Source organism: Canis lupus, chromosome 6 (genome assembly GCF_003254725.2).
Source record: "Canis lupus dingo isolate Sandy chromosome 6, ASM325472v2, whole genome shotgun sequence".
In the NCBI taxonomy this organism is placed as follows: domain Eukaryota; kingdom Metazoa; phylum Chordata; class Mammalia; order Carnivora; family Canidae; genus Canis; species Canis lupus.
The window spans coordinates 49,446,266-49,471,524 of NC_064248.1; the positions used below are offsets into that span (position 1 = coordinate 49,446,266).

Here is a 25,259-nt window from a genome sequence, read left to right on the forward strand (position 1 = left end):
GAAAAGAAGGAAGTAGGAAGGAAGAAAAAAGAAAGAAAGAGCAGTTATTCAAGGATCCCCAATTCAGAAATCTCAATCTCAATCTCAATCTGGAATAAAAATAAGAATTACAAGTAAACCAAAAAACAAAGTCATAAGTTTCTTCTAAAGCCTGCTACAAACTCATGCCCTTTAGCTATGTTTGTGAGAGAGTCCCACTCTCTCAGGGCAGAGTCTATTTAGTCTTATTTTGTACCAAAGGCTAATAAGGTATGATGTCTGGTTTCTAAACCCATAGTATAAAAAATAATAATAATAAAATAATTAATAAATAAATAAATAAATAAATAAATAAATAAATAAAATAAACCCATAGTATGTTAGACCTATCAGACAGACTGTAGGGAGGAGGCAGCTATTAGGGGCTGCTTTACCAAAAGAAATGTAAAAAACTAACCCAACAGCAAGCAGCACCTAAAACATACTCAACTCCTAGTAGATAGCCACTGACAAAAACTGACTAAATCACCACCACTAAAAGTTGACAACAAGATGTTTAACTAACAGGAACCATCTGCTACATAAGCAGAGAGCCCCTCATTCCTTAGGAGCAGCTAAAACCATCCCTGAATTACAGTGAAACTGTACAACCAATGAACTTATAATAATAGAGTCTGAGTATTACAGAAAAAAAAAAAGCAAATCGTAAGCAGTAAACTCTTCAAGGAGGCAGAAATGTAGATTCCTCCTAGAAAGGTTCCACAAATTCTAAAACTGCTTTCATATTTCAAGATGTGACGTCCCAACTCTTTGTAAGAGCTGCCCCACTGGAATGCCACATTCCCAGTCACAACCAGATAAATGTATTACAAGAGTGTATCCATCAAGAACAAACGTAAAATAAACCATCTTTTCTGGTTCTCTAAAAGAAAATTCAATTTTATAGCAAAAGAACAAGTCCAAACTAGAAAATTCTTCAATTCATCAATAGGATGTAAACACCTTTAAGACCAAAATGTTAAATGTATAAATTAATAAGTGAAACATTTTATTCAGGGGTGACTGGGTGGCTCAGTTGGTTAAGCGTCTGCCTTCAGCTCAGGTCACGATCTCAGGGTCCTGGGATGGAGGCCCACATCCCTGCTGAGCAGGGAGTCTGCTTCTTCCTCTCCCTCTCCCTCTGCCCCTGCCCACTGCTCTTTGTCTCTCTCTCTCTCTCTCAAATAACTATAATCTTTAAGAAAAATTTATTCAAAAACCTATAGTTCACACAACTATTTCCTATTAAGGAATTCACTGTTGATTACAAATAAACTATAATCATTTACTCAATGTTTCCAAGTTGTGAGGACTGGGAATAATACATACTTTCTATAAATAAGGTGATTTTTTGATGGTTCTCATTCAACATCTGATTCTTTGGTAGTCCTGAAAGTATTTAGATGCTTAACAAAACCAAAGGATTTTTTTAGGTAAGTTAAAACTAAAGCTCAAAAAAAAAAGGTTTTTAAAGAAACAATGAATTTGACACTTAAGCTTAGAAAGTCCAGTTCAAATCAGGGAGTCAGAAAGGAACTTAAGATCAACACCCCAGCCACCTTCAAAGATTTAAACAAGTAAATATCTAAAAATCCTGGGCAGGGGCAGCCCCAGTGGCTCAGCAGTTTAGCGCTACCTTTGGTCCGGGGCAGATCCTGGAGATGGGGGGGATCGAGTCCCACGTCGGGCTCCCTGCATGGAGTCTGCTTCTCCCTCTGCCTGTGTGTGTCTCTGCCTCTCTCTCTCTCTCTCTCTCTGTCTGTCTCTCATGAATAAATAAATAAAATCTTTAAAAAATAAAAATAAATAAATAAATAAGTAAAAAATAAAAATCCTAGGCAGGCACTCTGTTTTCTCCTCAAAGATCACAAAAGACAAAGACTCCTCTTTTACTTTCATTATAAACCTCCCTTTTTACTTCCTTTCCCCATCCCCAAAATAAAACCAGGCAATAGAAAGGCAAGCCCTCCTGATTTACACACATTGCCCACTTTACATTGTCACTTTGTCCCAGTCACCCAGGCCGAAAACCTTGAATTTACCTTCAATTCCTCACCCCCCTCTCCCCAATCTGATCAATCCCAAATACAATCAATCCATCCCTTCTAGCTTCTCTGCCCCACCCCCACCCCATCTAGCCTTTCTGTTCCCACTGCTACAACCCTAGTCCAGTCCTGCACAGCCCAGACCCCCACCTCCCAGCCTAACCCAGAGCTCTGACCAGCCTCTATGCCCTTCTAAACCAGCTCAACCTGGGTCGAAACAACTTGCCACAATCCAGTGCCCAACTGTATATCCACACTCCCCTGGGACCTCTCTGCATTCAAATATTTTGCCTCACCTAACAGAATCCTGCCAAACCCAAACACTGAAATCTCTATTTTCTTTCCTTCCTCTTTCATTCACTCACTCAATTCATTCACTCAGCTAAAATTTCTTGAGCACCAGCTCTACGTCAGGTAGCACGCTGGGTTAGAGGGATACAATGGCAAGCAAAAACAGGTAGTACTTGTCCTCACAGAGATGATAAAATACACTTTGCTCTTCCACCACCTTTCAAAAGTTAGTTCAAACATCACTCTATGAAGTCTTTATCACCTTGGGCAGGAATAACCTCTGTGTTTCTTGGATTCCTAACACATACCTTTGCAACTTTTGTCACATATTGCCCTTCACTGTATTGTATCCACTGCCATCTTTATGTATCTGTGCACACCCCACCCCTACCCCCCCGGCAAGGCTTTAGCACAGAGCTGCACACCAAAATCTATCCCACCTAAATGGTAGTTTCTTCTCCAGCAATTTTCAACCACTTCTAAGGTTTAAGTTTTGCTCTTTTCACTTCCTATGAACATGTGTCAAGGGTCTTTTTTTTTTTTTTTTAAGTACAAAGGTGTATTAAGCTGTGGGTAAGCAAAAGTCATTTGCTTTGGCCTTTGGAATGTGTTTATGAACTTACAAATGAGAACATCTGATGTCTTAGGAATCTACTTCAAACAAAATAACGAAGCCGCCCCATGGTGACTTGGCACAGAAAGACTTGGACGGCAGACAGCTCCCCACTGGACACTCCTACAACCCATTTGGATCTGTCTGTCAGGCTGCCTGATTAAGACCAGCACAGTTAGTTTTAACTGAGTCCTTAGCACCTTGGTTAAATTTTATGTTTTTGTGAGGCTCATCTCAAGCAAACTGAAAGAACTGAATAATAATTTGTCCTTATGATGGTTAGAGACAGACTACCCACTATGAATGCCTAAATAGGTCAATATAGTTTTGTTTTGTTTTTTTAGATTTTATTTATTTATTCATGAGAGAAGACAGAGAGAGAGAGAGGCAGAGACACAGGCAGAAGGAGAAGCAGGCTCCATGCAGGGAGCCCAAAGTGGGACTCGATCCCGGGACTCCAGTATCACACCCTGGGCCAAAGGCAGGCGCTAAACCGCTGAGCCACCCAGGCGTCCCCAAAATAGTATTTTTTTAATGATTTATTTATTTATTCTAGAGAGAAAGAAAGCAATGAGGAGGAGCACAGGGAAAAAGACGACTCAAGCAGACTCCACATTGAGTATGGATCGCAACACAGGGCTCGATCCTACGACCCTGAGATCACAACCTGAGCTGAAACCAAAAGTCAGCCACCCAACTAACTATGCCACCGAGGTGCCTTAAAACAGCAAGGATTTAAATAAATCAATACCTAGAAAGTAAAATTTGACTCTAGTAGGTCACTGAATTTAGAATTGGCTGGTTAGTATATACACAGAAATCTGTATTTCCTCATCACATATAATATGCAGTACTGTTAGTTACATATACATACATATTTACACCTAAAACTCATGTATTCAAAACAGAGGATAAAAAAAAAAGTGGCCCTGAATAATGCTGGGTTATTTTTGCAAGGTTAGGATGGAAAAAAGAAAGGGAGAAGTGTAAACATATCATCTTTTAAAGCTAAAAAGGTTTCTGAGTTTTTAGAAGAATTCTATGCAGAAACTATCATATCTTAAGTTATACCAGTTAAGAAGCAAGAACATTTCCCTAGACAGCCTGCAAAAGTTTTCCCAAGCTGGGCTTCTTTTGTTTTCAACCATCCTATTAATATATAATGAGAATTAATTCAATATCTTTTCTTTTTCTTTCTTTTTTCAGTAGTCCACTGAAAAGATTAAAAAAAAAAAATTACACCCACAAAGTGGAAAAAAACATTTTCATTCCCATATAGGGCCTAGATATAAAGTTGGTGCACACACCATCAGAGGCACATTTCTTACCAAAGCCATCACCATCCAACTTAGAAGAGCCAAGCATGCCAGGGAGGGATGAAGCTGTTGTGCACCCTCCCCACCAGCCTCCAGCTCAAAACAATGGGAACTTGCTGGAAGCATAAAAGCATGAACTCTAGGACCAATACCCATGACTTGAATCCCAGCTCAACAACTTAACTCCTAGCTCAATGACCTTGGGTTCTGCTTTCCCTCTGAGCCTTAGCTTCCTCATCTGTAAAGTGGTAATGATAATGGCACCTAACTCCTAAGGTTGTTCTGAAGACTTGAGCTAATGTGTACAAAGCTATAAATGTACACTGTTTTTATGATTTGACTTTTATTCCCATGGGGAAGTTTTTCTCCAAATTCAACTATATCTCCTCTTATGTCATTATCATTGCAATTTATGGGAGCTGGAATACCAAATGATAGCCCTAAGACTCTCTAAGATCATATATTTGTCTATGTGTCCACGTCCATAAATGGCATTAGGCTTTCCATTAAATAAACCTACTTGCCAGATATTAAAAATTTTTGAGAGAGAGAGAGAGAGCAAGCTGGAGGGGCAGAGGAAGAGGAGAGAAACTCAAACTGAGTCCCTGCTGAGCCCGGAGCCTGATTCGGGGCTCCATCTCATGACCCTGAGATCACAACATGAGCTGAAATCAAGAGTCAGCCGCCCAACAGACTGTACCACCCAGGCGGCCCTACCAAATATTAACTTGAAAACAAAAAATTGAATAAAAAGGCTTTCTTCTCACTCAAATACTCCATTCCCACAAATATTTCCAGGCAAGGGAAGTTTTTTTCTGTATTTCTCTCAAAGATGTCCTAGGTTCACATTCTGACTCACATCTATCCTATAGACTATAAAGGAAATCATCCTTTTATATACTATTTTCCAAGAATTTCTGTTTGTATTGATGTCAGGGTGCTTTAATAAAGTTTAAGTGAAAATTGAACATTTGTTTAAATTATTTAAATCTTTAATTTAGCTAATTAGTCCTCATTAAGGCTGCTCCTTCTTTTATGCTAAAACATTTGGTGAAATGCTTTGAGTCACTTCAGAAACTGCTTAATATTCAGTCCCCAGAGTATGTCCGTGAAAAGTTCTCTCCTGCATTCTCAATACCTTCCCTTTGCAAACATAAGGAGAGGAGCGATGAATATGGACAAGGCTGAAAATGAAGACCCTCTACACTCTTCACAGCAAACTGCCTCTCCATGCATTAATGTCCAACCCTATTCCCATCATCATAGTCAAGAGGAGCACACAAAGGTTATAACAAATAACATATTTCATTTTGCTAACTTTTGAGCCAAAAAACTTGAGCCAAGTTATAAAAAAAAGTAAGCCTCTATTTGAATTACAGGGCCCAATTCCAAAACCAAAGAATTAGCCTTTCTGGAGAGTTGCGCGTAATTTGTAGCTTAATCAAATACAGATAAATCTTTGAAAGGCTCTCTTTCTATGGGGCTGTTTTTGTCCTACCAGTGTGTTAGCCTATACTCTGATTTTAATTCTGGTCTGTGAAATCATAACCCAAAGACAAATGTATGGCTTTCTTATCAACCACATTTTACTAAAACTGTTCAGCCCTTTATATTAATGTGACAAATTCTGTTTGAAAATCAAACAGAAAATTCAGACTTTCATTTCTAATAAATAGCCTCACCTCATGGGGCCATGTTGCTAAGTTTTCTCCACTGGCTTCTCAGAAGGTTGCCATTTCAATCATGGTACACGCTATCATCCTCTTAGAACTAACTAAACAACTGCACAAAACAGCTGCGTCCAGAGTACCCACAGCCTAATATTTAAAGAGTCTACTTCCTGATTCAAAAATAATAGTTGCATTTCCAAGGTGATAATTTAGCCAGACAGGCAGCATTTCATTTATATGTTTAGCGAGTAAGTACACAGTCACAAGGCTGTACAAGGCCTGTGTGATAATACATGTAAACATACTCCTTTCCTTAGAGATGTGTACATTATGATTTGACAGTCAAGATTTTTCTCGCCACAAGACACCCTTCAAAGGTTGAACACAGGGGCTTCCAGGGGCTCTGCAGAACCTCTCATCCTACACTGCCCAAAGAAGTAGGGCTGACAAGATGGATTCCTCCCCCTTTCTTCTCTCTCTCCACCCATTTGTCCACCTCTCTGTTTCTTCCTCCTTCTCTTGTTCCTCTCTTCCTAGCCCTGCCTGTGAAATACAGACCTTTATAGCTTCTCTTTCTTCCCCCAATCACATCATTCTCACAGCTTTCTCAACCCTTTGTTGAAAACCCTCCAAATTTAAGAACTTCAAGTCTAAGTGGTGTCCCTTAAATTCCCTAAACTCAACCTGACCAAAATAGAATGGCTGATGTCTCTACTAATGCCACTTCTTCCGCCCAACCTACTTCTTGTTCAATTAACGGGCCCAGCAGGCTCACTAGGACCCAGGCAGGCTGTCTTAAGGACTTCTTTGTGTCCTCTTTTTCCTCATCACCCCCCAACCCACCCACCTGATCTGCTGCCAATCACATGGATCCATATCTCTTCTTTCCACCACCATTGCCACCAAGCCTAATCTAGGTACCTATTTCTTCCCCTTGAATATTCCAGAATTTTTCTAAGTGGGAGGCTATTTCCACCATAACCCATCTTAAACAATGCTATCGTATTAACTTTTTAAGCGAAGGTGTACGTACTCCAGAACTAGCGGGCCCGGTTTCAAATTCCAGCTCTGCTATGTCTTCATTGTGTGACCTTGGGCAAGTTACCTAACCTCTCTGTACCCTAACTCTCATCATCTCTGTACACTAAGGATGGTAAGAGTACTGGCCTCATAGAATTGTTGCAAAAAATAAAATGAATTAATGATTAATAGTAGTGGGGCACCTAGAACAGAACCTAGCTTACATTTAAACACTCAACAGGGATCCCTGGGTGGCGCAGCGGTTTGGCGCCTGCCTTTGGCCTAGGGCGCGATCCTGGAGACCTAGGATCGATTCCCACGTCGGGCTCCCGGTGCATGGAGCCTGCTTCTCTCTGCCTGTGTCTCTGCCTCTCTTTCTCTCTCTGTGACTATCATAAATAAATAAAAATTTATTAAAAAATAAAAAATAAAAAATAAACACTCAACAAATGTTTCGCATTACTTCCAGTTAGCCCAAATTCAGCCATACCATGGACTGCCCCAAAACCCACAGAAGAGGGGATCCCTGGGTGGCTCAGCAGTTGAGCACCTGCCTTTGGCCCAGGGCATGATCCTGGAGACCCAGGATTGAGTCCCGCGTTGGGCTCCCTGCTTGGAGCCTGCTTCTCCCTATACCTGTGTCTCTGCCTCTCTTTGTCTCTCTGTGTGTGTCTCTCATGAATAAATAAATAAAATCTTTAAAAAAAAAAAAAACCCGCAGAAGAGTCCAACAGCAGACAATGAAACTGCGGATCCCCACCCTAGCATTCAATCTGCATCCCAACTGACATTTCAACTTCATATTGCACATCCCTCAGAGACCTGCAAACATACCAGGCAAACTGGGGGACGTACTATTATTCCCTGAAGCCACTCTGGAGCCTCCTTCCTCTTCCTTGCTGTTCTTGCTTCTGGGATTTCTCCTCTCATCTCTCTGCCTAAAAACGTTAACCATCCTTCAAACCAACTATAACTCCTCTATGAAGCCTTTTCTGAACACTTCAACCAAATGTGCTCCCAACTGCCTGGGACTCCTCTTAGCACAGGAGCTCTGTTAACCTGAAGACAGTTCTCCTTCTGTACCTCTCTGTGCCCTGCTGTCATTCTCCCTACAGGTTTGCAGCTTCTTGAAGGTATTACATGCATTCATTGTCATCGTATTCTCCAGCACCTAGCCATGTGGAATATGCTGGTGTCACAAAAAAGATGGAATGATGGCTAATCAGAAGCACAGCCACTGCTGTGGGATGGTAGCTGGGCAAGTCCTAACCAAAAGAAGCATATGTTCTGCCCAGACTGGAGTCCTCTCCATAGTTTCAAATGATGTCAAAACTCACAGTAGAAATGGGATGGTCTCTCCAGCAAGTCTCTCTTTATAAGACACCAGAAATACAGTAGAGTCAATATAAGAGGAATGTGATTTTTTTTTAATATTTTTTTCTTTATTTATTTATGATAGTCACAGAGAGAGAGAGAGAGAGGCAGAGACACAGGCAGAGAGAGAAGCAGGCTCCATGCACCGGGAGCCCGACATGGGATTCGATCCCGGGTCTCCAGGATCGCGCCCTGGGCCAAAGGCAGGCGCCAAACCGCTGCGCCACCCAGGGATCCCGAGGAATGTGATTTTTGTCACGTTTGGTCACCCTATCCTAAAACATCAACATTAAAATACACAGAAACTGTTGCTCACATATCAATACTACAATCAGAAAACCATTGAGCAACTGTATTTAGTGGCTAAATGTAATTTCCTGCTAGATCTACTATTTAGCCAACCCTGAAGAAGCAACTTAGACTTCAATGACGGAAGCTTGTTCCGTGACATATTAACAGCCTCTGGCATGTCCGTCACTGCCGAATGGGACATAATGACACGTACACAGTCCCTCCCCTCAGACTCACAAGAGGTCCCCAAGCCCTAACCTCACAAAAAGAGAGCCACAACAATGCCCATTGCCAACAAGAGAGTGAACACTCAATAAACACTGCTAGCAGTGACATCATCCAGGTACAGGGGGGTCAGGGAGCAGGCCTCCCATTCTTCCATTCGGTCTAGGGGCAGAGCTGTAATCTGACACCAGGGATTTAGACCTCAGTGCCACAGCAACTCTGGGCATTCATAAGCAGCAGCAAAGGGTTCTTTCATTCCCACTTTGACTTTAGCCATTCAAGAAGCATCCTGCCTCCAGTACCACTAAGAGAAACGTCCTGAAGACATCAGTTTCAAGAATCCCTATGATGAAGTGACAGTTAAAGATGATTTGCCCTCAAAAGATACACTTTTAAAAATCGAGAATACTCTCACTCTTTAAATGCCTTGGCGGTACCCACAAATCCTTAGGCAGATCGGCCAAAATCCCTTTTAATGGGACAAGTCCTAGGAAGCTTACTAGAGTCACTACGGTTCACTTTACTATGTTCATTTAATTGCATGTTTGGTTAAACAACAAGAAAGTCAAATTAAATGTTTGAGTTAAAATATACTGGACTACTCTGAAACACCAGGTCTTTTAACAAGAACACAATCAAGTCAATTCAGCCTTCTTATTCCTTATTATCTGCCCCTTTTATTGAGTAGATTTATCTCTCTTTAATTAAATTTTTATTGCCCTTAAAGTATTAAGATATCTTTTTCCTGTAAACTAATTGCCTTTCACAGAAAGCAGTTCCCTATTCTTGATTTGACACTCTCAAATCCTAATCCCACAGAGGTAAAGTAACCAAAGGCCATCAGCACTCCCATACCACTTCCTCCAAGACAAAGAAAGTAAGTCTCTAAAGCCTGGGGCACCCAAATGGAACAACTCAATTTCTCACACAGGTAAAACCTTACTCATACATATGACTTGGGTACAGCTACCTCCAGCTAAGCATGTCCCACTTTCCAAAAACGAGCTGCAGACACAAAAACATCCTGTGAGACAACAGAAGCCTTGTGAACTGTAAAGCTGAAGCACCTGTAACACGCACACTTCCCTGTACTCTGTGGGTGCTCCGTAAATACTCGCAGGCTGATTCACAGGCCAATTACAGAGTCTAGCAAGGAGTCTCCCTGGTCCTACTCTGGGGAGTGTTGGGTATCTAGGGTTGCATCTGGTGGTGGAGGCAGGAAGAGCTAATAGAGACAAAGGTCTAAAAGGACTGGGATGCTGACAGGTTCACATTATGTTGACTTCCCCCCAACCCTCCCCAGGTATCTAAATCTTCTAAAAAAAAAAGAGTAGCTGAAGGGGAGGGGGGGTGGTTAACTGGGTGACAGCCACTGAGGGGAGCACTTGATGGGATGAGCACGGGGTGTTATACTATATGTTGGCAAATCCAACTTCAATAAAAACAAATGGATAAAGGGCAGCCTGGGTGGCTCAGCGGTGTAGCGCCGCCTTGGGCCCAGGGCGTGACCCTGGAGACCCGGGATAGAGTCCCACGGCGGGCTCCTGATATGGAGCCTGCTTCTCCCTCAGCCTGTGTCTCTGTCTCTGCCTCTCTCTCTCTCTCTCTGTGTGTGTGTGTGTGTGTGTGTGTCTCAAATAAATAAATAAAATCTTAAAAACAAAAAAAAAGGTATTGTTACTTGCACCAATGGGGGGAAGTGAATAAAACTGCCATAAAGGTGCACAGAGTTCCCTCACCAGAGAGCCAACAAACTGAAAGGTCGAGAAAAAAAAAATAGAAACTTACTTTTCATAGACCAGCTCCTCATCGATGGAGAAATAGTGGGTATTTACTGTGCTTTTTGGTCTATTCCTTAAAGTAGCAAAATATAACCGATCTGAAAGAGAAGTTTAAAAGACGGGAGAAACATGAGACGCAGGGAAGCTGAACGGGGAGAGTGGTGAGAACACACGAAAGGTCAAAATAATGACTGCTTCCCCATTATTTAAAGCCCCCCATTAGCACGTGGAATTCCTGCGGAGACCTGGTCGCTCGCAGAGACCAGGGACCCAAGAGCAGGACAGGGGGGCAAGATCGGGACTAGGCGAGGCGCCCGGCGGGGCGGGGGCGGGGGCGGGGGCGAGGGGGGGGGCGCCGGGCTCCCACCTCTCCGGGCCCAGGCCAGCCGGACCCGCCGGAGCTGGGGGCACCCGGGGAACTGGGGGTGCAAGTCCGGCTCGGAAATCTCCAGACCTCAGCAGCTACAAAAGGGGAAGAGAGAGGGGAGCCTGCAGCTCCGAAGACCTCAAGAAGAGGAAGGGGCGGGGGGGGGGAGGGAGAGACAGGGCGGGGGACTGGGGGGGGAGGGCGCCCCGAAAGGCGAGGCGAGAGCTGGCCCAAGAAGACCGAAAAAGCGAGCGGGAGCAGGACCCCAGCGGCTGCGGGCGACTGAGCCCGGGACGGCGCCGTCCCACCCCCGGCGGGAGCCCCCTGCGGAGCCGCGGCGGGAGCCGGGCGCGCGGGCAGCGCGGCAGGGAGGCGGGGGTCCCGGGGCGGGACCGGGGCGGCGGGGCCGGGCGGCGCGGCGGGGCTCACCTTTCATGAACTCGCAAGCCCCGATTAGTTCCCCTGAGTCCGCTGCCATCTTAAGCGAGATGCGCGCGGCAGGGCTGGGTCGCGGCCGGCTGCGCTCCCCCGCCCCCGGGGGCTCCCCCGCTGCCCGGGCGCCGGGGGGCTCGCAGTGCCGAGCGCCGAGCCCGCCCGCCCGAGGCGGCGGAGGCGGCCGGGGGCTCAGCGCGCCGGGCGCCCCGGGGACATTCCGCGGGGAGCCCGCGCCCGCTCGGCTCCGGGCGCACAAGCCCCGGGCTGTGGCCGCTCCGCCGCGGCCCCGGCTGCTGAGGCTGCTCCGCCGCCGCCGCCGCGCCAGGGGAACGCAGACCGGCTCTTCCCCGCGCTGCCAGCGCGCTCATGGAGGAGGAGACGGCCGGCCCCGAGCGCGCCCGCGGCGACCCGTGCGGCAGCGGGCAGGACCCGGCGCCCGCGGGCCGGCAGCAGCGGCTCGGGCTCCTCCTCCTCCGCCGCCTCCGCGCGGCAGCGACTCTTCCTCCTCCTCCTCCTCCTCCTCCTGCCCCCCCAGGTCCGCCCTCAGACCTTCCTCCCCGCCCTCCCTCGGCCCCCTCCACTTTCACGGCTCCGCGGCCATCCCTTAAAGGGACAGCCCCGCTCGGTCCGCCAGCTGGCCCCGCGCCCCGGTTACCAGGCGCCCGGCGGGTCACCGGGAGCCGGTTGCTAAGGCTTTGTTGCCGTCCACCAATTGCCGTGCAGGAGACGGGGCCCTGGGCCCAGGGGGGCCGGGCGGGGCCTCCGGGCCAGAAACTTATGAATGAGCCCGCGGAGCTGGGAGTGGAGGTGCGCCGGCGCCCCCGCCTGGGCCGCGGTCCGCTCCCCCTGCCTCTCTTTGGGCCCCTCACCCGCCTTCTCCCAAACTCTTGCGCGTGCACCCGCGCACACCCGCGCACACGCGCGCACACTTGCAGACCGCCGACCCCCGGGCCCTGCCTCCCGCAGCAGATCTTTCAAGCACCCCCACCCCGCCACCGCCGGCACGTCCCCGGCTTTCTGAAAACGAAGAGTAAAGAAAGAAGCGCCACCTCCGAGCCCAAACGAACATGCACCGGTTTCCTCTACACGTACTGGACTTTGGTATAACTTGTGCTTTGTTCTCTTGGGGCGAAAGGTTCCCATCCGGCCCCTCGCGTCCTCTCGGGGGACCGCCACTCTGGGCGCAAAATCATCACAAATGGGCCGCCCGGGGGGGCCCGCGGCTGAGCGCCGCCTTCGGCCCAGGGCGCGATCGCGGAGCCCCGGGATCGAGTCCCGCATCGGGCTGCCCGCAGGGAGCAGGGAGCCTGCTTCCCCCTCTCTCTGCTCCTCTCTCTGGGTCTCTCTGGGTCTCAGGAATAAATAAAATCTTTTTTAAAAAACCATCACAAATGCCTGACCTTTATTTATATCGCTGGGCGCAGGAGGGGGGCGGGGGAGCGAGGCCCGGTGGGGAGGGGAGGGGAGGGGAGGGGAGGGGCAGGGACCCGGCGACACCGGGAAATCCCTCGGCGGAATCGCCCTGCGTGGTCTGAGCTCCAGCGCCGCAGGGAGCGGCTCGTCTCCAAAGAAAGGGCCCCGTCTCGTTTCGGTGAAGCCGCCCGCTCTGTTGGAACAACTTTAACGCCGGGCGCCCCGCGGCCGTGCCCAGCTGCAGGACAGTCCCTCCGATATGAAAATGGCGCTACGGCTCCAGCAGCCGAAGAGCATGCGCTGCGAGGGTGTCTCCAGACCCGGACGGGGATTGGCGCCCGCCCTGGGGAGGAAGGGGGCGCCGCGGAGGGCCGCGGGGGGGCGGGGGGGGGGCGGCCGCGGTCGGCGCGGCCCTGCCAGGGGCTCCCGGCAGCACACAACAAAGGCAAAGGTGCTTTGGGAAACCTGAGTGGCCGGGGCTGTTTAGGTCTCCCGTAAGAAAAAAAAATATATGTGTATTCTTTTAGGTACTCGGGGAAAAAAACAGTACATCTCCATTCTAATCAAACATGTTCCTGTTAAGAGTCAAAAGTAAAACCTAACATCCAAATCTTTAGGCCATATAAATTTAAAGCTGGAAGAATCATTAAGGAGCACTTCCTAGACCCTGTGCTCGCACAGCACCGTCTATATCTTCACATGAAACAAAAAAAAATCTGGAGATACGTAGATATAGGTATATAGATAAATATATCCAGAGTTTTTAAAACTGTAAAAGTCTTAAAGAATAAAAAAATAAAAATAAAACTGTAAAAGTCTTCAAAGATGAATGGTAACGAGTGTCCTGTGTTGAGATGCAGTCCATGTTTAACAGGCCACTGGCCATGGCTATGGAATTCTAAAGGAGGAAACATCTCAGATATGTTGTCCACATTCACACAACTTCTTGAATTTTGCCTGGTATTCCCCCGGTCTGGGGTCAACCGTCATGTTGGCCAAATCAAATTACTTTATTGAAAATTTCTAACAGATTTTACACGTGAAAGATGGAAAAGCAAAGTGAAAGAATGTCTCAACAAAGTTAACCCCTTTGTTTAGAAGCCTGCATTCATTGAGGGTAATGTTTCCAAATTTGCAGATTTAACATTCGTGTAGAATCTAAATTCATTTGCAAATTTCCTAACAACTTTCATCCCGGTACTGTATTAGAAAAATTGCGTGAAAAAAGAAGTCCTGGTTCTCATTCAACACTTAAACTTTTAATTTTACAAAGTAAATAATTAATGAAATTAACTCTAAATCTGCATTTTCAGAAAAAGCAGCTTTAATTGAACACCCTCTTGTTATTTTCTAAAACAGATTTACAAAAAGATTTCTTTCATATAATTCTCTGGCTTAGAAATTTTGATCATGAAGAGTGAACTGTGACCTGAACAAATAGAAATTCTTAAAAAAAAATTTTAAGATTTTATTTATTTATTCATGAGAGACACAGAGAAAGGCAGAGACATGGAGGAAGAAGCAGGCCCCCTGCAGGGAGCCCAATGCGGGGGGGGGGGGGGGGGGGGGGGGGGGGGGGGGGGGGGGGGGGGACGGGGGGGACGGGACTCATCCCTGGATCCCAGAATCACCACCCGAGTCTAAGGCAAATGCTCAACCACTGAGCCACTGAGGTGTCCCAAAATTCTTAGAATTAAGAACTCAAAATTTTTTTAAAAGTTTATTTTTCTTAACATATTTACAATATGGATATTATAATGAAATTTTAAAGACTCTAATTTTTTAATGTTGCATGAAAGAAAAATAAGTGATTATCAGTATGATCAAATCTAACCCAAAATCTGCACAATCTAAATGATATGGAAAATTCTACAAGAAAAATTGTAAACAAGCTAGTGCACACACAGCACATATCCATGTCAAGGTTCTAATGAGATCATAAAACACTTTATTCTCTCAATTATCATGAAGTCAGTGTTCCTATTGGCTGTAGTTTCATAATAAAGGCATGATTTCAGTCTATGGAGGAAGGTAACAGAAGATACTTCTTTCCAATCATCCAACTTAATAGAAGTGTTAGGAAATGACTTTTACTTTAAACAATTATAAGGAAAGATGTTTCACACATAAAGAAAATACAAAGAGAATGAAGGAAGGTAATATTATACATAGAAATTTAACAGTTACATGTAAAAGTGTCTTAACTAAAGCAGTAACTCCTTGAATACTACTTGAATCCTGTCTCTGATGCAGGAAGAGGCAGTCTGCAGACTGAGTGTGCACCTGCAGAGCCGGAAGCTCACTGCAGGAGGCAGCTCCAAAATGTGTCACCAAAATATATCTGGTTTTAATTCAGCCCCTGGAGGCTGCACTGGACACCCTTAGTCATTCTTGAACATGACACCTCTTCAAAACTGCAAAGGCAACTCCCCTGGACCACTTCTTCCTCTCAGTCTTCCCTAGGTCAAAATCCTCACTTCTTTCAACTTTTTCATAAACTACATGGCTTCAAGTCCAGTCACTTTCTTCTCCAATTTGTCTATAAAGTGTGTCCCAGAACTGAGTGCCTGATGACCTAGTATGACTAGTTCTGAGATTGGGAAACAGCACTGATAGAAGATTCAGATGAGAACAAAGGCGATGAAAAACATAAAAGAATTAAATTCTATCATTTAGCTGCAAAAAGAAGGAAAATAGTCTCTCCTGTTGGAGAAGGGCAAGGAAAAAGTTGCTTAGGCTAATCAAAGACCTTATAACTGTGATATTTATATATTCCATTCAAAGTTCCAGTTGTTAAAATATATGATTAGAACATGCTCTTTCAGTTGCTTGTTCAGTCATGATGATGTAAAATGGGCAAATAAAAAATATATATAATACATACTTTGAATTCTTTCTAAAAATTAATTTTCAGTTTAACTGTGAAACAAGGAGCCATAGAAACCTGTCCTTCTGAGTAATTTGAAATTTAAAGTAATTCGAATTGTATAAATATTTTGGTAATTCCTTGCCTGGTGCCAAAAATAATTTAAAGCAATATATATGAATATCAAAAATATGGAGATAATGTGACTCATGACATAGCTGCCCACAGATGCTAAAATCTTGGCCTAACCCAGCGATATTCTGCATCACAGTGATCACCAATGCCTGTTTAAGAACTCTAAACCAGAATGAAAGATGATAAGAACCAGGAAGGACCTGGGAGGTCAGCTAGTTCCAGTTTTCAAACAGGCTCCACAGAGCCTAAGGTAATAGAGGCCCCACCTGGGGGATGGAAGTGAAGAGTGATAGTTGAGGACGCAGGGCTCCTACAAAATATTTCACTTGTAAAAATGCTGTGGCAGATAGAGGGGGAAAAAAGAGAAGAAGAAACTGTGGTCCACAGTGACTTTCTGAAGTCACATAGCTGATTGGTGGTAGAAACAAAACCAGTATTCATTATTTGCTCTAACACCAATAATCTTTTCTCAATTTTCTCCTAACTTAGTTCATCTCACATTGTTCAGCTCATGGGTTCTTAAACTTTTAAGCTGATAAAATGTCAAGCAATGATAATGTATATGCCTAATATCTTTTCTTCAAATTTTTAGAGACAATATTGAAATAATTTAAGCTCAGAATGGGAAAATAAATGTTGCATTAGGAGACACCTGGGTGACTCAATGGTTGAGCATCTGCCTTTGGCTCAGGTCATGATCCCAGGATCCTGGGATCAGGTCCTGGGATTGAGTCGTGGAATCAGGTCCCGCATCAAGCTCCCTGCATGGAGACTACTTCTCCCTCTGCCTGTGTCTCTGCGCCTCTCTGTGTCTCTCATGAATAAATAAATAAAATCTTAAAAAGAGAGAGAGCTATTGCATTATCTGCCATTGCTCTTGTTATCTTATTGTCATATGGCTTCTATAAAAATCTGAATTATTTTTCCACTATTTATTAATAGTATAACCAATATTCTACAGAGCATAGTTTGAGAAATTTAGCGAACACTAAATATAAGAATTCAATAATAATCTTATCCTTGACTGATGCAGCCAGTAAAAACTGACATAGTTTTAGAAAGTGAAAGTTCCACGGCTAGGTCAATATACTTAACATGCTCAATTTATTGTCCAATTTGTTACATTTTTCAAATAGGCTAACAACTCAATACAGTTTTAAAACTTACTGTGCTTGGGGCATCTGGGTAGCACAGTTGGTTAAAGGCTTGACTCTTGGCTGGTTAAAGGTCTGACTCAGCTCAGGTCCTGATCTCAGAATCTTGATCTCAGGGTCTTAAGATCAAGCCCCATGTGGGGTTCTACACTCAGCACAGGGTCTGCTTGGACCCTGTCTTCATCTGAATTCCACACACACACACACACACACACACTCACTCACTCTCTCTCTCATAAGTAAATAAATCTCTTTTTATTTTATTTTTTATTTTTTTTTTTATGGGGCTCGATCCTGGACTCCAGGATCACACCTTTTTTTTTTTTTTAATTTTATTTATTTATTATAGTCACAGAGAGAGAGAGAGGCAGAGACACAGGCAGAGGGAGAAGCAGGCTCCATGCACCGGGAGCCCGATGTGGGATTTGATCCCGGGTCTCCAGGATCGCGCCCTGGGCCAAAGGCAGGCGCCAAACCGCTGCACCACCCAGGGATCCCCAATAAATCTCTTTTTAAAATGTACATAATTTATTCATCTCATTTATTTGTCATTTCTACTCTTTTTGGAGAGGAAATAAAGAAGTGAATGTTTTTTCTCCAAAAATATATAAAATAATATTCCATGTACCACTTCTCACCCCCCTCACCACCATCTCAACTAGTACCACCCTCATCACCATCACTTTAGTGACACGTTTTGAGCTCAAGTTTACAATATTCCCTCACATGTCCATTTAATATATGTCCCTACTATACTCCGTACATGTTTCTATCAGGAAAATAATAAAAGTTAATAGTTAAGTTTCATTGAAAAATGCTGCACAGCAATTTATACCTCAGTTCTCACATCAATTGCCTGTAAGATATTATCATTATTATTCCCATTTTATGGATGAGGAAACTGCCAAAAATAGATGCTCAACAAATCTGTGAAACATGAATAGATAAATGAATAATTAAAATGTTGGGAAATGAACTCACCTGAATCACTTGAAAATGTAAAGCAGTTCCTTTGCAGCCTGGAGTCATGGAAAAAATACTGAGTTTATAATCAGAAGCTGGGTTTCAGGCTTCACTCTGTCACCAACTGTGCGTATTATCTTAGACTGTTTCCTCTAGCATTAAAAAGGGATTATAATAATTTCTAACTCATAGGAATAATAGTAGAATTAAATAAGAGTGCCATGCTGTGATGCTATTGTATAAATATTTGTTATTAATGCTAAAGCTTATTTTAAATACAAAATTATTTCCCAAATTGGATATTCACAAGCCTCAAACTATTATATTTCTTTGGATCTACATATTTTTACTTAATTTACTCCTAGCTAATAACATAAGCAAAATAGACACTCACAGAGAAGTTCTTTTTATCAACTGAGGACATCCCTACAAGGTACAACTTAACTTTGTCTTTCATTTCTGACTGCCTGTAGACATGATATTATTTCTCGAATGTGATGGGGGCCGAGGACCCCATTCAGGCATCATCAGTGAATTCCTGAATTATCCTTGCTCTGGCTCACATTCTTTTAATCATTCTGTTCCAGAAGCCTGGAACACAAATGTTATTCCCTGCGGTTCCCATGGGGACTCTAGAGGCCCTTTTGGAACTCTAGGTTTCTAGTGCCCACTCCTGGGCAGAAACTCCAGGAGAAAATAATCATTTCAGGGATCCCTGGGTGGCTCAGCGCTTTGGCGCCTGCCTTTGGCCCAGGGCGCGATCCTGGAGACCCGGGATCGAATCCCACATCGGGCTCCCAGTGCATGGAGCCTGCTTCTCCCTCTGCCTGTGTCTCTGCGCCTCTCTCTCTCTCTCTGTGACTATCATAAATAAATAAAAATTAAAAAAAAGAAAATAATCATTTCAAAAAATGAACAGACGACCCTTGGTTTCCATTTTTCTAATCACAAAATGCTGTATAATTACTGAACTGATGGTTATTTTGCTGTTGTTGTTCACACCTATACTTGTATTGATTCCCATGAGGAAAAAAACACCCTATGTATCGTCTAGGGACCAAAACTTCTACATTAGGATCTACGTCAGAGTATAGCTGAAGTATAATTCCGATTTACAAATGTGGGATAATCACAATATAAGTAATCTGACACGCACACAAACAAAAATAATTTTTGCTTATCCTAAAATATATTAGCATATTTTTATTATATTTCTCTTCATAACTATGTTTTCTTTCTCATGGCATCAAAAACATTTTTATATTTATGCATCCATTAACTTAGCAAATATTAACTGTGTACCATGTGCCTGGCATTGTGTCAAGTGCTAGGATCGACTTCTTGTTCTTAAGGAAGCAACATTCTAGAGAGGGATATAGGTAAGCAAAGAGGCTCCATAAGCAGGATACATGACAGGTTGAAATATGTGCAGAGCACTAGGAAACCTTTGAAGAGGGTCCAAGCTGAGAAGCAAGGGAAGAGTTCCCTAAAGAATCCTAGACTTGGGATGCCTGGCTGGCTCAGTCAGTGGAGCATGCAATTCCTTTTTATTTTTTTTAAGATTTATTTATTTATCAGAGAGGGAGAGGAAGAGAGCAAGCAAGCAGGGGGAGAGGCAAAGGGGGAGAATCTTTAAGTAGACTCCCCATGAAGCCAGAAGGCCAGCACAGGGCTCTATCCCATGACCCATGAAATCATGACCTGATCCAAACCAAGAGTCTGATGCCCAACCAACTGAGCCACCCAGGCACCCCAAGTGTGCAACTCTTGACCTCAGGACTGGATGTTCAGCCTCCAAGGTCAGCATAAAGCTTACTTAAAAAAACAAACCACCTGAAAATCCTAGACTTGAAGGCTGAATAGGAGCTAGCCAGGTGGGAGAAGCCAGACTATAAAGGGGACAACTTGGCAGGGAGGTGGAAAGGAGAAAGACACAAGGAGAAAATCTCAGACTGAAGGAACTATATGTGCCAAGGCTGGGTTACAATAGAGAAAAGACTAGTTCAAAATTCCATTTGGCTCTAGCATAGAGAATGAAGTGAGAGGAAAGAGAAAAGAATCTTGGTAGAAAAGGTTAAAAATCTGTACTTTATCCAGAGGGTAATGAGGCCCCAAAATAATCCTATTAAGTAGGCTTTGCCTACTTAATAGGCAAAGCCTAGTCAGGTAGGGATTTTTAAAATGCCAGAAATAATTTGCAAAATATTTAAACTAATTGTAAATAGATTGGAGCTTATTCCATTAAACCCCAAAGAAACAAAATTATAACAAGAATATAGACTTAGGCTCAATTAATAGGATCTTCCATTGTTTCCTTCCTTCTTTTTTTTTTTTTCTCTCACTATTAAAAAGATAAACTAGAACTTGCCCATTGTTTTATAGAACATAAATAGGTACATAAAGGGAAGAGTTGTCTGAGATTCCTGAAATTTAATTTGCATATATTGGCTATAAATGTGGATAAGACAATATATATATTTTTTCTATACTGTGAGTATGGACGATCCTAAGCAAATGTAAAAAATAGAATATACAAGAATTACACTGGATCAAAATATTTTAATTTAATAAAAGTAACAGTAATAAAAGTAATCAATTTGTAAGAACTTGATTTCTAAAAAATTTTTTAAAAAAACTTCTAGAAATAAGAATTAACATAAATGATTTGATTACTTGACTTCTTAGATGGCATGTTAATTGTCCCTAACTACTTTGACTATAAAATAATGTGTACTTCGGATTCTAGGTTGAATAACCTTCTAAAGTGTTCCAAAAGGAAAATCTCATAAAAGCACTGAGTGTTATTATCTAATTAATAATTTCCTAGATTTTACATGATTAGAAACCACAGATACACAACGAATATGTCTGGTATGAAATCAGATCTTTGCTTTTATCCCTGTAGCAGGCAATGCTCATAGTGTGCAAATGCCTTCAAAATGCAGGAAACATACCCTTTAAAAAGAATTTAGATTTTGGTAGTTCTCTACTGTTTCTACCCACCATACTTCTCACACCAAATATGTGGTTGCTTTCCAAACCAACCAATTCTCCAATTCTCCACAGACACCAGCTAAATGTCCTACAATTCACTTCAGTTCTGACACTTCCTACCTGGAGTTGGCCCAGACCCCACAGGTGAAGGGCTCAGTTCCACAAGGCTGCCCTACTTCAGATGCCAATCACTAGTTCAAGACTATCACCTGCACTGACCAACTGGCTATGAGTCAGGGGTCCCCACGACCCATTCCTCAAGTTCAATAGTTTGCTAGAATAGCTGACAGGCCTTAGGAAAATATTCTACTTCCTATTACCAGTTTATTACAAATGATACAAATCAGGAACAGCCAAATGGTGCATAAGGGAAAGTATAGGGAGAGAGGATCAAAGCTTTCATGCCCTTTCTGGGCATGTCACCTTGCCAGCACCTCGATGTGTTCACCAATTCAGAAGCTCTGTGATTCCCACCTTTAATCATTGGCTGTTAGTGACCGAACTCCAGCCTCTATCCCCTCCCCTGATGTCTAGGGGAGAGACCTCCCCCTGGTTCCTCTGGTAACCAGTCCCATCCTGAAGCAATCTAGGAGCTCACCAGGAATCACCTCAGAGTATAAACCCAGGTATGACTTGTTAGGAATAACCAAAGATGCTCCTGTCATCCCCATCATTCAGGAAATTCCAAGGTCTTAGAAACTCTGTATCAGAAATGGAAAGAAGGGGGGCACCTGGATTGACCATCTGCCTTCGGCTGAGTTCGTGATCCCGGGGTCCTGGGATAGGGTCCCCGCAGGGAGCCTGCTTCTTTCTCTGCCTATGTCTTTGCCTCTCTCTCTCTGTGTCTCTCGTGAATAAATAAATAAAATCTTAAAAAAAAAAGAAAAGAAAAGAAAAAGAAATGGGAAGAAGACCAGAAGACCCTGGTGCCTCATTGGTTAAGTCTTGATCTTGATTTCACCTCAGGTCATGATCTCAGGGTTGTGAGATCGAGCCCTGGTACAGCTTCTGCGCTCTGCTCGGAGTCTGCTTGAGATTCTATCCATTTCCCTCTGTCCCTCCTCCAACTCACATGCGCTCTCTCTATCTCAATCAATCAATCAATCAATAAAATATTTAAAATAAAAAGAAATGGGAAGAAGACCAAACATATATTTCTTATTTTCACACGTAGAAAAAGAAAAGCCTATGGATTATTTGGGAAAGGAAGCTTCCTCGATCTTTCCATTTTATAATTGCCCAAAACTATTTAGTAAGAGAGGGCTTTTAACTGCAAATATGTGAACTATAAACAGAAAGTCAGTATTCATTGGGTAACACGGGTCCATTGAAGCTTTATTAAGTTTTAGATTATTTCTGACTATGCAGTGTCTTAGGTCTCCTAAGAAGCAGATTCTGAAACAAGATTCCAAGTGCAAGTCATCTATTTGGGAGGTGCAGAGAATACCAAATGAGGAGTGAGGAAATGGGGCAGGAAAGGAAGGCAATCAGTGGAAGGTGTGCCTTCAGGCCCAGCTGCCACTGCAGGCAACTGGAGCTGATTCCCCAGGGTGTACTGGGTCATGGTGTAAAACTACCTGCCTCCCAATTCACCCAAGGGCAAAGGAGCTCTGATATTTATCTACTACCTACCAGTTGAGCACTTCTCCTGGGGAGGTTATTTCTCTCATAGCCAGAGGAGGTGTGAGTACATAGTGTCAAAAACAACAGATACACAAAATTAGAAGTGACATGTCTTTGTATTTGCCTATTGGAGGTTATTTCACTGCTGCCTCTCATGGCAAAACTCCTCAAAATATTTCTGTCCTCTCTGTCTCCAATTCTCTCATTCTCTCCTGAGCACACTCCAGTCAGGCTTCTGTACCCACCATTCCACTAAAACTACTCTTTTCAAGGTCAACAGTGACCCACAGAATGTTAAATTCAACAGTCAATTCTAGCATCCTCCTTAACTTATTAGCAACACTGAACCCCATTGTTTGCTTCCTTCTCCTTGAATCACCTTCCTCACTTGGATCCCATGGCACCATATTCCTGGTGTCCCCGCTGTCGCATCCACTGCTGCTTCTTTAGACTCTCTTCCTCCTCATTTTCTCAAGCTCTTGAAACCAAAGGATCCCAAGTCTATTATACTTCTTGTCTCTATCTTAGCCTTTCCTGCTATGATTTCATCTCGTCGTGTGGCTTTAACTCTGATCTGGATGCTGACTTCACATTTTTATCTCCAACCCTGACCTCTCCACTGGTCTCCTGACTCGTATATATATATCCAACTGCGCACTAGACGTTTTCACTTGAATATTTAAAAGGAACCTCAAACGGTGTGCCCCCAAACAAACTCTTCATCTTTCCCCTAAATTTTGCTCCAAATACAAACTTTCTCATCTCAGGCAATTCTACCTTTCTCAGTGGCTCAGGTCAAAAACTTAGGATTTATCCTTGGTTCCTCTCTTTATTTCATATACCACATCTAATCTGTAGCACCTCTACTTTCAAAATATATTCAGAACTGGAATAGTTCTTCACTATCAAACCACATCCAAGCCATCGTCATCTAAGAATAACTGCAATGATCTCCTAACTAGCTTCCCTCATTCTGCCCTTGTCAACTATGGCCTAGTCTCAACAGAGCAGCCAAACGATCCTTTCAAAATGCTAAGTCAGGGACTCTTGGGTGGTTCAGTCAGTTAAGCATCCAACTCTTGATTTCAGTTCAGGTCATGATTTCAGGGTCTTGAGATCAAGCCCGTGTGGGGCTCCATGCTCTGCATGGAGCCTGCTTAAAATTCTCTCTCCCTCTCCTTTTGCCTCACCCCTTCCCCACCACACTCTCTCAATTAATGAATTAATGAATTAATGAATAATAAACAAACAAACAAATAAATAAATAAATAAAAATAGTAAGATACTAACTGAGCCAGCCAGGCACCCTCAATAAAAATAGTAAAATACTAAGTCAGATCCTATCACTTCTTGGCTCAAAATCTCTAATGTAGTCCCAAACCATTTAGAGTAAAAGCCAAACCCTTAAAACAAAATGAGAAAGTCTCTAAGGGACACAGCCCCTTATTACTCCTCCAACTGCACCTTCTATCATTTTGCCCCTTATTCCTATTCACTCCAGCCACACTGGTCCTTGCCATTTCTTGAACATCCCATACACATTCCCACTTCAGGGCTCTTGCCTTTGTTGTTCCCTCTGCAAGGGACTTACTCTCATCTCCCTTCGGTCTTTGCTCAAATATCATTTTCTCAGTGAATCCTTTCATAACCACTTTTAAAATCTGAACCTCTCATCTTCCACCAGCACTCCCTGTCTCCTTCCTTGATTGATTTGTCTCCACAGCACTTACTACTTTCTAACATACTGGATTTTTTTTTTAAGATTTTATTCATTTATTCATGAGAGACACACACAGAGAGCAGAGACACAGGCAGCAGGAGAAGGAGGCTCCATGCAGGGAGCCCAATGCAGGACTGCATCCTGGTACTCCAGGATCACACCCTGGGCTGAAGGCAGGCACCAAACCACTGAGCCACCCAGGGATCCCCTAACATACTGATATTTTACTTATTTTGTTCCATGTCTATGACCCCCACTCTAGATTATAAGTCTCATGTGGCAAGAATTTCTGCCAGTTGGGTTCACCACTGTGTCCTCAGAGTCTCAGAGTCTAGTAGAAAACCTGGCACATGGTGGTACCCCAACCAATATTTTAATTAATTCACTAAATGTGTAATTAATTTAATTGATTAATTAACTAACAACTGGTGAGAACAAAAGTTTAAGACTGAAGTGGTTTGAAAAGTGACTAAAAGATTCAGAGTATGAGACTGATCATTAAAGCAACACTTTTAAGAAGCTTAGGTCAGAAGGAAGATGAGAGATAAGGCAGGGATGTGAGAGCATTGAAGGACAAAGGGAATGTTTTGTTCTGTTTTATTGTTTTAAGGCTGGTATCTTTGAGCACACTGACAGATCGAGGGAAACAGGACAGTGAAGTTGGAAAGACCAAGGCCAGAGGGAAAGTCTAACTCATCTGAAGAAATGGAAGGGACAAGATTAAGAATGAGCAAGATTAGCCCTGATTGTGTGAGGATCACCCCCTCTTCCAGGACGGAACAGCTAACTTTTTAAAGGGCCAGGTAACAAGTATTTTAGGCTTTTTAGTCCTTTAGGTCTCTTACAAGTACTCAACTCTGCCTTTGGATTGCAAAGGGAGCCATAGACAATTCATAAAGAAATGAGCATAGCTGTCTTCCAATACAATTTTATTTACAAATCATA

The 25,259-nt window shown here is 43.4% G+C and overlaps 1 protein-coding gene across 11 annotated transcripts in view; it reads right to left on the reverse strand.

The window, feature by feature from the left end:
* The window catches only part of CDC14A (cell division cycle 14A), a 292,712-nt gene extending 274,193 nt beyond the window's left edge, over positions 1-18,519 (reverse strand). For 8 of the 11 annotated variants that reach the window (XR_007411413.1, XR_007411414.1, XR_007411415.1 and 5 more), the window contains exons 1-2: positions 12,496-12,742; positions 10,652-10,742 (exon numbers count right to left, since the gene is read on the reverse strand). Coding sequence is in view for 6 of the 11 variants with exons in the window: in XM_025417493.3 (XP_025273278.3) it covers positions 10,652-10,742; positions 12,496-12,727 (323 nt within the window). In the remaining 5 variants the exon portion in view is untranslated. Of the gene's footprint in view, positions 1-10,651; positions 10,743-11,440; positions 11,629-12,495; positions 12,743-17,995; positions 18,034-18,371 lie in introns of those variants that run through there. The other 3 variants (XM_025417495.2, XM_025417496.2, XM_025417494.3) reach the window with 3 other exon arrangements.
* Between the last annotated feature and the right edge of the window lie 6,740 nt (positions 18,520-25,259).